We start from the raw sequence: 13,886 nt of genomic DNA, 5'->3' as shown, positions 1-13,886 counted from the left end.
TCTCTCTCTCTCTCTTTCTTTCTTTCTTTCTTTCTTTCTTTCTTTCTTTCTTTCTTTCTTTCTTTCTTTCTTTCTTTCTTTCTTTCTTTCTACTTTTTCTCCCTTTTATTCTGAGCCATGTGGATGAAAGGCTCTTGGTGCTGCAGCCAGGAGTCAGTGCTGTGCCTCAGAGGTGGGAGAGCCAACTTCAGGACACTGGTCAACAAGAGACCGCCCAGCTCCACATAATATCAAATGGTGAAAATCTCCCAGAGATCTCCATCTCAACACCAGCACCCAGCTTCACTCAACGACCAGCAAGCTACAGTGCTGGACACCCTATGCCAAACAACTAATAAGGCAGGAACAAAACCCCACCCATTAGCGGATAGGCTGCCTAAAATCATAAGGCCACAGACACCCCAAAACACACCAATGGACGTGGACCTGTCCACCAGAAAGACAAGATCCAACATCATCCACCAGAACACTGGCACTACTACCCTCCACCAGGAAGCCTACACAACCCACTGAACCAACCTTAGCCACTGGTGACAGACACCAAAAACAATGGGAACTACAAACCTGCAGCCTGCAAAAAGGAGACCTCAAACACAGTAAGATAAGCAAAATGAGAAGACAGAAAAACACAAAGCAAATGAAGGAGCAACATAAAAACCCACCAGACCTAACAAATGAAGAGGAAATAGGCAGTCTACCTAAAAAAATAATTCAGAATAATGATAGTAAAGATGATCCAAACTCTTGGAAATAGAATAGAGAAAGTGCAAGAAACATTTAACAAGGACCTAGAAGAACTAAAGATGAAACATGTAATGATGAACAACACAATAAATGAAATTAAAAATACTCTAGAAGGGATCAATAGCAGAATAACTGAGGCAGAAGAACGGATAAGTGACCTGGAAGATAAAATAGTGGAAATAACTACTGCAGAGCAGAATAAAGAAGAAAGAATGAAAAGAACTGAGGACAGTCTCAGAGACCTCAGGGACAACATGAAACGCACCAACATTCGAATTATAGGGGTTCTGGAAGAAGAAGAGAAAAACAAAGGGACTGAGAAAATATTTGAAGAGATTATAGTTGAAAACTTCCCTAATATGGGAAAGGAAATAGTTAATCAAGTCCAGGAAGCACAGAGAGTCCCATACAGGATAAATCCAAGGAGAAACACGCCAAGACACATATTAATCAAACTGTCAAAAATTAAATACAAAGAAAACATATTAAAAGCAGCAAGGGAAAACAACATAACACACAAGGGAATCCCCATAAGGTTAAGAGCTGATCTTTCAGCAGAAACTCTGCAAGCCAGAACGGACTGGCAGGACATATTTAAAGTGATGAAGGAGAAAAACCTACAACCATGATTAATCTAACCAGCAAGGATCTCATTCAGATTTGATGGAGAAATTAAAACCTTTACAGACAAGCAAAAGCTGAGAGAGTTCAGCACCACCAAACCAGCTTTACAACAGATGCTAAAGGATCTTCTTTAGGCAAGAAACACAAGAGAAGGAAAAGACCTACAATAACAAACCCAAAATAATTAAGAAAATGGTAATAGGAACAGCAGTATAGATAATTATCTAAATGTAAATGGATTAAATACTCCAACCAAAAGACACAGACTGGGTGAATAGATACCAACACAAGACCTGTATATACGCTCTCTACAAGAGACTCACTTCAGAACTAGGGACACATACAGACTGAAAGTGAGGGGATGGAGAAAGATATTCTATGCAAATAGAAATCAAAAGAAAGCTGGAGTAGCAATTCTCATATCAGACAAAATAGACTTTAAAACAAAGACTATTACAGGAGACAAAGAAGGACACTACATAATGATCAAGGGATGCACCCAAGAAGAAGATATAACAATTGTAAATATTTATGCACCAAATATTGGAGCACCACAATACAAAAGGCAAATACTAACAGCCATAAAAGGGGAAATCGACAGCAACACAATCACAGTAGCAGACTTTAACACCCCACTTTCACCAATGGACAGATTATCCAACATGAAAATAAATAAGGAAACATAAGCTTTAAATGATACATTAAACAAGATGGACTTAATTGATATTTAGAGGACATTCCATCCAAAAACAACAGAACACACATTTTTCTCAAGTGATCATGGAATACTCTACAGAATAGATCATATCTTGGGTCACAAATCAAGCCTTGGTAAATTTAAGAAAATTGAAATTGTATCAAGTAGCTTTTCTGACCACGCTATGAGACTAGATATCAATTACAGGAAAACATCTGTAAAAAATACAAACACATGGAGGCTAAACAATACATTACTTAATAATGAAGTGATCACTGAAGAAATCAAAGAGGAAATTAAAAAATACCTAGAAACAAATGACAATGGAGACACAGCGACCCAAAACCTATGGGATGCAGAAAAAGCAGCTCTAAGAGGGAAGTTTATAGCAATACAGTCCTACCTTAAGAAACAGGAAACATCTCAAATAAACAACCTAAACTTGCACCTAAAGCAATTAGAGAAAGAAGAATAAAAAAACCGCCAAGTAGGCAGAAGGAAAGAAATCATAAATATCAGATCAGAAATAAATGAAAAAGAAATGAAGGAAACGATGCAAAGATCAATAAAATTAAAAGCTGGTTCTTTGAGAAGATAAACAAAATAGATAAACCATTAGCCAGACTCATCAAGAAAAAAAGGGCGAAGACTCCAATCAATAGAATTAGAAATGAAAAAGGAGAAGTAACAACTGACACTGCAGAAATACAAAAGATCATGAGAGGTTACAACAAGCAACTCTATGCCAATAAAATGGACAACCTGGAAGAAATGGACAAATGCTTAGAAAGGCACAACCTGCCAAGGCTGAATCAGGAAGAAATAGAAAATATGAACAGACCATTCACAAGCACTGAAATTGAAACTTTGATTACAAATCATCCAAAAAACAAAAGCCCAGGACCAGATGGCTTCACAGGCGAATTCTATCAAACATTTAGAGAAGAGTTAACACCTATCCTTCTCAAACTCTTCCAAAATATAGCATAGAGAGGAACACTCCCAAACTCATTCTACAAGGCCACCATCACCCTGATACCAAAACCAGACAAGGATGTCACAAAGAAAGAAAACTACAGGCCAATATCACTGATGAACATAGATGCAAAAATCCTCAACAAAATACTAGCAAACAGAATCTAAAAGCACATTAAAAGGATCATACACAATGATCAACTGGGGTTTATTCCAGAAATGCAAGGATTGTTCAATATACAAAAATCAATGAATGTGATACACCATATTAACAAATTGAAGGAGAAAAACAATATGGTAATGTCAATAGATGCAGAGAAAGCTTTCGACAAACTTCAACACCCATTTATGATAAAATCCCTGCAGAAAGGAGGCATAGAGGGAACTTTCCTCAACATAATAAAGGCCACATATGACAAACCCACAGCCAACATCGTCCTCAATGGTGAAAAACTGAAAGCATTTCCACTAAGATCAGGAACAAGACAAGGTTGCCCACTCTCACCACTCTTATTCAACATAGTTTTGGAAGTTTTAGCCACAGCAATCAGAGAAGAAAAGGAAATAAAAGGTATCCAAATCAGAAAAGAAGAAGTAAAGCTGTCACTGTTTGCAGATGACATGATACTATACATAGAGAATCCTAAAGATGCTACAAGAACACTACTAGAGCTTATCAATGAATTTGGTAAAGTAGCAGGATACAAAATTAATGCACAGAAATTTCTCTCATTCCTATACACTAATGATGAGAAATCTGAAAATGAAATCAAGAAAACACTCCCATTTACCATTGCAAGAAAAAGAATAAAATATCTAGGAATAAACCTACCTAAGGAGACAAAAGGCCTGTATGCAAAAATTATAATACACTGATGAAAGAAATTAAAGATGATACAAATAGATGGAGAGATATACCATGTTCTTGGATTGGAAGAATCAACATTGTGAAAATGACTCTACTACCCAAAGCAGTCTACAGGTTCAATGCAATCCCTATCAAACTACCACTGGCATTTTTCACAGAACTAGAACAAAAAATTTCACAAATTGTACAGAAACACAAAAGACCCCGAATAGCCAAAGCAATCTTGAGAATGAATAATGGAGCTGGAGGAATCAGGCTCCCTGACTTCAGACTATACTACAAACCTACAGTAATCAAGACAGTATGCTACTGGCACAAAAACAGAAAGATAGATCAATGGAACAGGATAGAAAGCCCAGAGATAAACCCACGCACATATGGTCACCTTATCTTTGATAAAGGAGGCAGGAATGTACAGTGGAGAAAGGACAGCCTCTTCAATAAGTAGTGCTGGGAAAACTGGACAGGACATGTAAAAGTATGACATTAGATCACTCCCTAACACCATACACAAAAATAAGCTGAAAACGGATTAAAGAGCTAAATGTAAGGCCAGAAACTATCAAACTCTTAGAGGAAAACATAGGCAGAACACTCTATGACATAAATCACAGCAAGATGCTTTTTGACCCACCTCCTAGGGAAATGGAAATAAAAACAAAAATAAACAAATGGGACCTAATGAAACTTCAAACGTTTTGCACAGCAAAGGAAATCATAAACAAGATGAAAAGACAACACTCAGAATGGGAGAAAATATTTGCAAATGAAGCAACTGACAAAGGATTAATCTCCAAAATTTAGAAGCAGCTCATGCAGCTCAATAACAAAAAAACAAACAACCCAATCCAAAAAGGGGTAGAAGACCTAAATAGACATTTCTCCAAAGAAGATATACAGACTGCCAACAAACACATGAAAGAATGCTCAATATCATTCATCATTAGAGAAATGCAAATCAAAACTACAATGAGATATCATTTCACACCAGTCAGAATGGCCATCATCAAGAAATCTAGAAACAATAAATGCCGGAGAGGGTGTGGAGAAAAGGGAACACTCTTGCACTGCTGGTGGGAATGTAAAGTGGTACAGCCACTATGGAGAACAGTATGGAGGTTCCTTAAAAAACTACAAATAGAACTACCATATGACCCAGCAATCCCACTACTGGGCATATACCCTGAGAAAACCATAATTCAAAAAGAGTCATGTACCAAAATGTTCATTGAAGCTGTATTTACAATAGCTTGGAGATGGAAACATCCTATGTGTCCATCACCGGATGAATGGATAAAGAAGATGTGGTACATATATACAATGGAATATTACTCAGCCATAAAAGGAAACGAAACTGAGCTATTTGTAATGAGGTGGATAGACCTAGAGTCTGTCAGACAGAGTCAAGTAAGTCAGAAAGAGAAAGACAAATACCATATGCTGACACATATATATGGAATTTAAGAGAAAAAAAAAGTCATGAAGAACCTAGGGGTAAGACAGGAATAAAGACACAGACCTACTAGAGAATGGACTTGAGGATATGCGGAGGGGGAAGGGTAAGCTGTGACAAAGCGAGAGAGTGGCATGGACATATATACACTACCGAATGTAAAGTAGCTAGCTAGTGGGAAGCAGCCGTATAGCACAGGGAGATCAGCTTGGTGGATTGTTACCACGTAGAAGGGTGGGATAGGGAGGGTGGGAGGGAGGGAGATGCAAGAGAGAAGAGATATGGTAACATATGTATATGTATAACTGATTCAATTTGTTATAAAGCAGAAACTAACACACCATTGTAAAGCAATTATACTCCAATATAGATGTTAAAATAATAAATAAAAAATAAAGTAATAAAAAAATAAAGGGATCCTGACTGTCTAAGAGTTTACTACATTCTGTTTTAATATTAAGCATCTATAACCTTAATGTAAGTTAATGGGTTTGTTTGAAATTGTGTTGAATAAACAAGATGGGGGATGAGAGGAGCATCAACTTGGTAAGCCTAGGTATGCTGGGTGCATTCACAGTTTGGCTGAAACTTAAATGCATATGATGCAACTCCACTGTATTCCATGGGCCCAGTTGCTGGATTTCAAGGAGCCTGTAACTGACAAAGCATTAACATGTAAATGTTAACTTTAAGAATAAATATGCCTGCATTTCATTGATGTGTTCAATAAATATTTACGAGCATTTACTATGTGCCAGCTATGAAAAATGTCAGTTGCTGCTCAAAAGGAGTTTACAGTCTAGAGATAAGAGAGACAATCACTAAGTATCATGACAAAATAATGTCCAAAAAGTAGAGTAGAGCAGAAAGGAAAAATGCCTAAATCTCCTGAAGAAGGCAGGAAAGGCTTCAAATAGGAAATGGTGCTAAGAAGTAATGAAGATAGGACATTCTAGGCAGAAGGAAAGTTTGTGTAAAAGTAAATATAGGAGAATGTGACAATTTTAACTGATCTCCATGGGCTGGAAATAATGGTAAATTGTTTCATAATATTTTATTCATAAGAAAAAAACTTGACTACTGGGATTACAGTGAGGTTTTATAGAAACTAGCAGAAAATTAACAATACTCTATATCTGCCAATGGTTATGCAACTATCTGTTCTGTTTCTTTAAGTAACCACTATAACAGGGAACTAACTGGATAAGAAGGGCAATTTTAGGAGAAAGTATTTACTTGCAACTTCTATTTTAGCTTTGAGGGCTCTCAAATGTGAATACTCTTGATCGCCTTGGAAATGAGGGGACAGTGTGGCCTTATGCTTAAGGGTCAAGGCTCTTTTAGAGTCCAGTAAAGTAGGGACTTCCCCTGTGGTCCAGTGGGTAAGACTTTGCGCACCCAATGCAGGGGGCCCAGACTCGATCCCTGGTCAGGGAACTAGATCCCGCATACATGCCACAACTAAGAGTTCACATGCCGCAACGAAGATCCCACGTGTCACAACTAAGACACGGTGCAGCCAAAATAAATAAATAAATATTAAAAAAAAAAGTTCAGTAAAGTAGATTTGAGTCTGGGCTTGCCATATCCTTAGCTCTGTGATCTTGCGGAAGTTGCATAATCTTTCCTCATCTTGGAAATGGCGACAATACCAGTTACCTCATAGCACTGTTTATGAGGATTAAAGAAATAATGTATGTGAAGCCTTTAATTACAGTATTTGTAACAGAGTAGGCAGTCAATGAATGATAGCAGCTACTAGTTACTATTATGCTTTACATTGACCATGAAAGTTATACTCCAAACTAATGTCATTATTACAATTCCTATTTATTCTGGAGGAAAAAAAAAATGGGTACTGTTTTTTAAATCTTTTGGTAAGTTTAAAATTGATGCTATGGAAACTTTCAATGTTACTTGGGTTACAGTCCTTAGTAAGTGTTGAGATTGTGACTGAGAGTAGTATTAATAACATCATTTTATTATATTTTTAAATGCGACACCTTAAATAAAATAAATCTAACAAAACTCTAAACTACTTTCAGTGCTCTTTGGTATTTCCTGTATTGTTATAGAGAGGGTTTAAAGCAGAATGAAAAGCACACACAAAAGACTCAGAGACCTGGGGTCTAGCCCTATTTTGCTATTAATTAACTGTAAGACACTGGAAGAATCACCTATTCATTAAAGGCCTCCACTTTCTCACCTGTTAAAGAATGATTAGGAATATTACTTTCCTCTTTAAAAGTTTATACTCTTGGGAGAGGTGGGAATGGAGAGTTGCTGTTTAAGGGGCACAGAATTTCAGTCCAGGACTATGAGAGTGTTCTGGAAATGGATAGTGGCAGTTGTTCACAGCAATGTGAATATAATTAATGCTGCCAAACGGTACACATAAAAATTGTTAAAAAATAGTAAATTTTATGATATATTTTACCACTATAAAGAATTTTACAGTCTGTGCTCTGTATCCCTTTAAGTCACTCATTCACGCCCTCATTCATTCAAATATTTACTAAGTGCTTATTATGAACCAAGCACTGTGATAGGGAATACAAACAACAAGACTTAGAGCTGAGTAGGAAAAATAGACACGTGTCCAAATAAGTGCTATAAACTACCAAATGCTTCATAAAGGAGGCTGGAGTAGGAGTTGCAAAAGCAGGAGTCCATTATATCTGAGAGGGTTGGAAAAATCTTCATAAAAGACCCATAAACTGAGTCTTAAAAGAACAGCATGTATTCACCAACTGGATGATATGCATGACCACAACTGTTCCTTCTCCCATAGTTAACTTTTATTTTTTTATTTTTTATTTTTTTCTTTTTGCGGTACGCGGGCCTCTCACTGTTGTGGCCTCTCCCGTTGCCGAGCACAGGCTCCAGACGCGCAGGCTCAGCGGCCATGGCTCACATACCCAGCCACTCCACGCATGTGGAATCTTCCCAGACTGGGGCACGAACCCGTGTCCCCTGCATCGGCAGGCGGACTCTCAACCACTGAGCCACCAGGGAAGCCCTTTTAACTTTTAAATCTTCATGGCTAGAAAAGGACAATTCTCTTACAGTGAACACTGGAAGTAACTCTTAAATAACCCAAGAGGGTTAAAAGTTCAAACCTAGTAATCCCCTTCTTCATTATCACCAAAGAAATAAAGAGAGGGAAAAAAAATTCAAAACCCACTACATTAATCTCCAAGCAACCAAACCAACACTAGAATTACAATGAAAGCTACTTGGGTTTTCATTGCTAACTCAAATAGATATTAAAGGGAAAAAGCAGGCCTTCTAAAAGACTCAATGTTGTTTATTTAAGAAGTAGAAGGACAGTTTAATAGGTCTTATTACAGCACTAAAATAACGTATTATTTGAATAGTTTGCTTAGAGAAACTGAATGAATTCATTTAGGACACCACTGAATAAGTGATTGTATCAGTGCAGCAAACGGTGCCCTGGAAGAGTCCGGACCCTTCAAATGGGAGAGCAATTTACTTCCAGGGAGTACCTTTGCTTTCACTGGGAATTGGGACTATAAACAAACTTACGTTTCCATTATCTTGTTTTTAATTTTATCAAAAGCTGTTTGGTTTGAAATAAACAATCCTCTAGAGCCCTTGAAATCCTAAACATATTAAGAACAAAGGAAGAGACTAGTTAAATATTTCAGTGTTATAAAATGCCAAAAAAGAAAAAAGGTGGTGGGGGGGGCGGGTAGAAGGTTTATATGAAATATATGGAATAAGGAGGTATTTCCCCACAAGTTAAAAAAATACTAGTTTGGTGTCAGTCAATAAAGCACTGCCAAAAGGGAATAAATGCAAAGGCTGAAGACCTAGAAAAGTTGTGAATGACCATTACCAACATTTATCAAGCTCTATTTGTAGCTCTACACGGAGAGATAATCCTTTAGCAGGTAAACCTGTAGTAAGACATACTTTTTGTTACATATTTTGGCTCAGATCAAGGGGTCACACAGCAATCGAGACACAGACTGCTTTCCAGTCTTAGTGTGGCGTTCTCTCCTTACTCAAGGTATTTGCTATTAGTAATTTTCTATGAATAGTTGTTAGCCTATGTACCATAGATCAGGGTTGTTTTTTAAAGAAAAAAAAAAAGAAATAAAAGAGGTAAAAAGTAACATACAGAAACTGCATGGTGCAATAAGAATAACAGGAAATGAGGATTCAGGGAGCCTGAGTACACACAGTGGTTCTGCCATCAGAGAAGCCAGTGACGATGTTAAGTCATTTACTTGCTTTTAGCTTAATTTATTTGGGTACTTTAAAAATAACAAGTATGAATGGATGTATGTATTTAAGTAGAACCATTATTTCAAACAAACGTTTCCCTGGAAGCTTCAGTATACATAGAGAAAAAAAGGGGGCTACTCTTATTGAAGACAAAATGGGAGCCTGGAGTCCTGCCCAAATAACCCTCCTGTATCCTGGGGGGATGGGGAGGGGGGGTGGTATACCTCTGCAGAACCCCTAGGCTACTCAATGCACTATTTAAAACTGCTGGAATAGATGAGTGGATGTTTCCATTCTTACATTTCATGGACCAGGAAAAGTTCAAAAAGATTTCAAAAGAACATAATATCAAAAAATAAATTTAGCTTTGCTTTATGAAACTATTGCTAGCCAGAGAAAAAGATATTATAAACCAGTTTTAGGAAACACCTCCAGACCATCTCTCAGGTATATTCAAGTTCTAAAATTATATAACTTCTTCTACTCCTATTGTGAAAGAACTAACCAAAACCACCTTACCTAAAACTATCTCCTAAGACTACTATTCATTAAGTACATTAATAAAGCACCCCAGAGTCACTAAAATTTTTAAAAGCAATAAAAGAAAACAGAAAGAGAAAATCAAGTTAAAATTTACAATGGCTACATAACATCAATGTCAAAACATACATCATTTTAATTATTTTCATATAATTTCCCCAACACCTAAAAAATAAAAACTATAAGCATCATCTGTAATATAAAGTCCAAGCAATGCTTAACTTTCCAGTGTTTAAGTGCCTCTGAGCTGTTTCCCACTCTTTGCTCCTTCACACTCAGTGTTCAGTTTTATCAACCACATACTTTATTTCTTTACATTTCTGTAAAATCCTTCCAGCCACCAGAGGTTGGTATAAGCACGTGAGACCATCAAAGTAACATGAGGAAATCTAGCTGGATAATGAGGTAAAGCTGTATTTCTAGGATTATGTAACCTCCCTGAATCCAAAAAGCAATGTGGTCTATTCATCATTGCTACAACTACTTTTCAGATCTCAGTTTAAAATTTCTAACTTATAAGAACACACAACATCCCATTAGCTAAGGTAAAAGTCAAATATTCTTTAGCAGTTCAAATATTTCAAGGCTAAGGAAATTTTTGATACCCAAAGACCTCTGTCTCTCGAATCACTAGACATTGGGTACCCTGAAAACTTTCTTAGGAGTTTCAACTTCTTATTTCTCTCCAACTCCTGACACTGCACATAATGTATTCTAGGCAGATCTTAGATCTATGTTTCAACAAAAAGTTGCATCAGCTTTCTGAGAGGTCCATTCCAACTTTATTTTACTGCACTCCAACTTCAAAGCAATTTTTCTTAGGAATACTTACTGTGTATTGGGAAGAGATAACCACCAAGCATCATTTATAAAATTGAGAACTCACAATATCTTTAAACTTTCTCTTTTCTGGGAAATAAAGATAATACTATCAACTTTTATTCTAACACATTTTTCCAATTTTTAAAGCAATACTCTGTGTCTTCTATGTTCCTCCTCCTATAACATGATGTTTGCTAAATGAAGCACAAAACAAGGTAGAAAACTGTTCTGTGAGTCTCCCTTTCTCACACTTCTAGTTTCTATGCATTGATTTCTTGAAATAGGTATAAATGGGTAAGAAAACACCTCCGGTGCTATAGTAAGTCTGCAAACACCACTTTCTTTCACCACTAAGGTATCTTTTAGGTATAGGTTCAAAGACTGAAGGATGCTCTGGATTGAAGCTGACCAGAAGGCCTCAGAAGACAACAGCCTCAAGTCACACAATGACTATGTTTAGACATATTAAAGAAAAGACAAAGTTTACTCTAAAACTAAGACATATCCATAATTTAAAGCATGTGTGCACATACACACACAATTGGAAAACCTGATAATTCATCTCATATATTTCTTTTTAGCTATCACAGAACTCTGGGCCATCACCTCTTTACAGAGTCCCTCCAACATCTTCTGGGTCTGTTTCCAAAGGGGCACCTGAAAAGCTGTAAGAGCCTCTATCCTCTGTCACTTTCATTTGAAAAGAAGCTGGGTGCAAAAAGGTCAGCCCAAGCTAATTCCTTGGCCTCCATGAGTCAGCTTGAATCTGTCACTGCTGTCAGTCCTTGGTGTGCTGAGGAATATTTGAGTCCTGTATACAACTCATCCTCTCATCTCTCTGCTAATAACACTCTTATAAGAGGAAATCCAAAAAAGAGGGAATATGTATATATCTATAGCTGATTCATTTTGCTGTATGGTAGAAACTAACACAACATTGTAAAGCAACTATACTCCAAAAAAAATTAATTAAAAAAAAAAAAGAGGGCTGCTGTCTCTGAGCACACACAGGGCTGTGAAATGGAGGCAGCTCGACTATTCAGAGCAATACTAAAACACCGCCTCTGTCTATTGAAAGCTCCTGGCTGAGCAGCAAAGCCATGTCAGCTGTTCTTTTCTTTGTTCCCAGTACAGTCCTTAGCACTTATACAGAAATGAGACAACCTCTTGACAAGGAAGTCCTCCTCCTTTCTTAGACATCAGGAAACAAAACACACATGACAAACAGGGGAAGGGGTGTGGAGTGGAGGGATGGGCTTGGCTTGAGAAGTTCACTTTAGAGGTCTACCCCAGTGGCAAAACCTAACTGACAGCCTTTACGGCTTTTCATTTCCCAGCTGGCACAGTATCAGGACCAAATACATACAGCAACTTATAGGGAAATAAAAGAAGAGGCACAAGAGGCAGGCTCAAGGGTGAGAGTAATTTCTTTCTTACAGCTTAAACCACTACAAAAGATGAAGCATACAGTGTCAACAAGTATAAAAAATAAACCAGATTTAGTAATATATACAAATATGCACAAATCACACAAAGGAAATACAGGGTTTTCTTTTGGCTCCAGACTGTATTGATATCTTTCATTTTATAATTTCATGTGCAGAAAGAAATGAGAGCTTCTTAGTAAAATAAAATTATTTATTTTTATGCTGAACATACAATATTCATAAATATCAACTGCTTTCATTAAAGTTAAGATTTCCTTCTTAAATTTAAATTTTTCCTACTATAGTCCCTGAGATCTCATTTCCATGCCATGACAGTTCACATCTGCATTTTAAAAGCAAATGCGGAATCCACCACCTGATTTAGCAGTTAGGCTGCACACACTGTAGCTCTCGTTTCAGGGCACCTTTGAAGACAAAGTGATATTTAATACTAAATATAAGCAGTCTTTTCATCTTACACTGAAGAGTAATTGCTTCCCACTTCACAACTATAGCATAAGTTATCATCTCTGACTTGCTCTCTGAGTGCTATGGTCAGCATGGAAAAAAATGACAAAGAACATTACGGCTTTACTCAAGGGAGTCGGATCTTTGCTAACTGCTAAGAAGAAATGATGGCTAGTCAGACATAGCACAATGAGATACAGCATGAGAAATGACATACATTTCTGTGCCCTGGTTTTAGGAAATCATTTCTACTAAATGTCCTCAGAATGCAGAAGCTGAACCTTCCTTGGTGTTAAACACACCAGATAAAAATTATAGCTGCACATGGATGATGGTGTTTACAATTGTACATATATTTGAAAGAAACTGTACATATACACTTGCTGAAAAATTTTTGTTTACAGAATACAGTGAAGGTGGGAGATACAGAGTGCTTTCCCCTAGGTTCTAGGAGTTGAAGCAACCAATACTTTCAGGGTTATCTATTAGCAAGTTGGGTTCACACAGGCTGTCTCTCTAGTCTGAAGATGACATAGAATAAAATCCTATCAGGCCTGGCCCACAGAGTCAACCATCTCCTACACTTAATACAAAACATAATGGAAAAAGATGTTGAGGGTAGGAGGGCAAAGCCCAACAAACAAATTATCTTATGTATTTTTCATCCTGCACCACAGAGGAAACAAATGAATATGAGAAAGCAAATGATACACATACACGGACTTAAATCCAATTCAAATGACATGATGTATAAATAAATATAAATTGCATCTGGAAAAGAAGAGTATTTAAATTCCATTCAATGTTACAAACATTCTTCTCATTAAAATATAAACCCTTACCTTTGCTTGTTTCTTACTGGCTTCTCTTCTGGCTTCCCTTTCTTTCAGTCTTTTCTCCTACAGGAAGAGGGGGAAAATTAATAAGTTTTCATAATCATTAAGTATGTGTCAAACAGATCTGGAATCAAATTACAGTTAGACCATTTACTAGCTGTGCAGTTTTGGGCAACTTATT

At 37.0% G+C, this 13,886-nt stretch overlaps 1 protein-coding gene across 2 annotated transcripts in view; it reads right to left on the bottom strand.

Annotated features, from left to right (window-relative positions):
• DDX10 (DEAD-box helicase 10) overlaps positions 1–13,886 on the bottom strand; it is a 286,697-nt gene that overhangs the window by 93,828 nt on the left and 178,983 nt on the right. For both annotated transcript variants that reach the window (XM_079930173.1, XM_079930174.1), the window contains one exon: positions 13,712–13,768. In XM_079930173.1, coding sequence (XP_079786299.1) covers positions 13,712–13,768 — 57 coding nt within the window. The remainder of the gene's footprint in view (positions 1–13,711; positions 13,769–13,886) is intronic.

This window comes from Stenella coeruleoalba (genome assembly GCF_951394435.1).
Source record: "Stenella coeruleoalba genome assembly, chromosome: 8".
Lineage (NCBI taxonomy): Eukaryota > Metazoa > Chordata > Mammalia > Artiodactyla > Delphinidae > Stenella > Stenella coeruleoalba.
The sequence above is the reverse complement of the archived record's forward strand: the minus strand, read 5'-3'. Positions and strand labels throughout refer to the sequence as shown.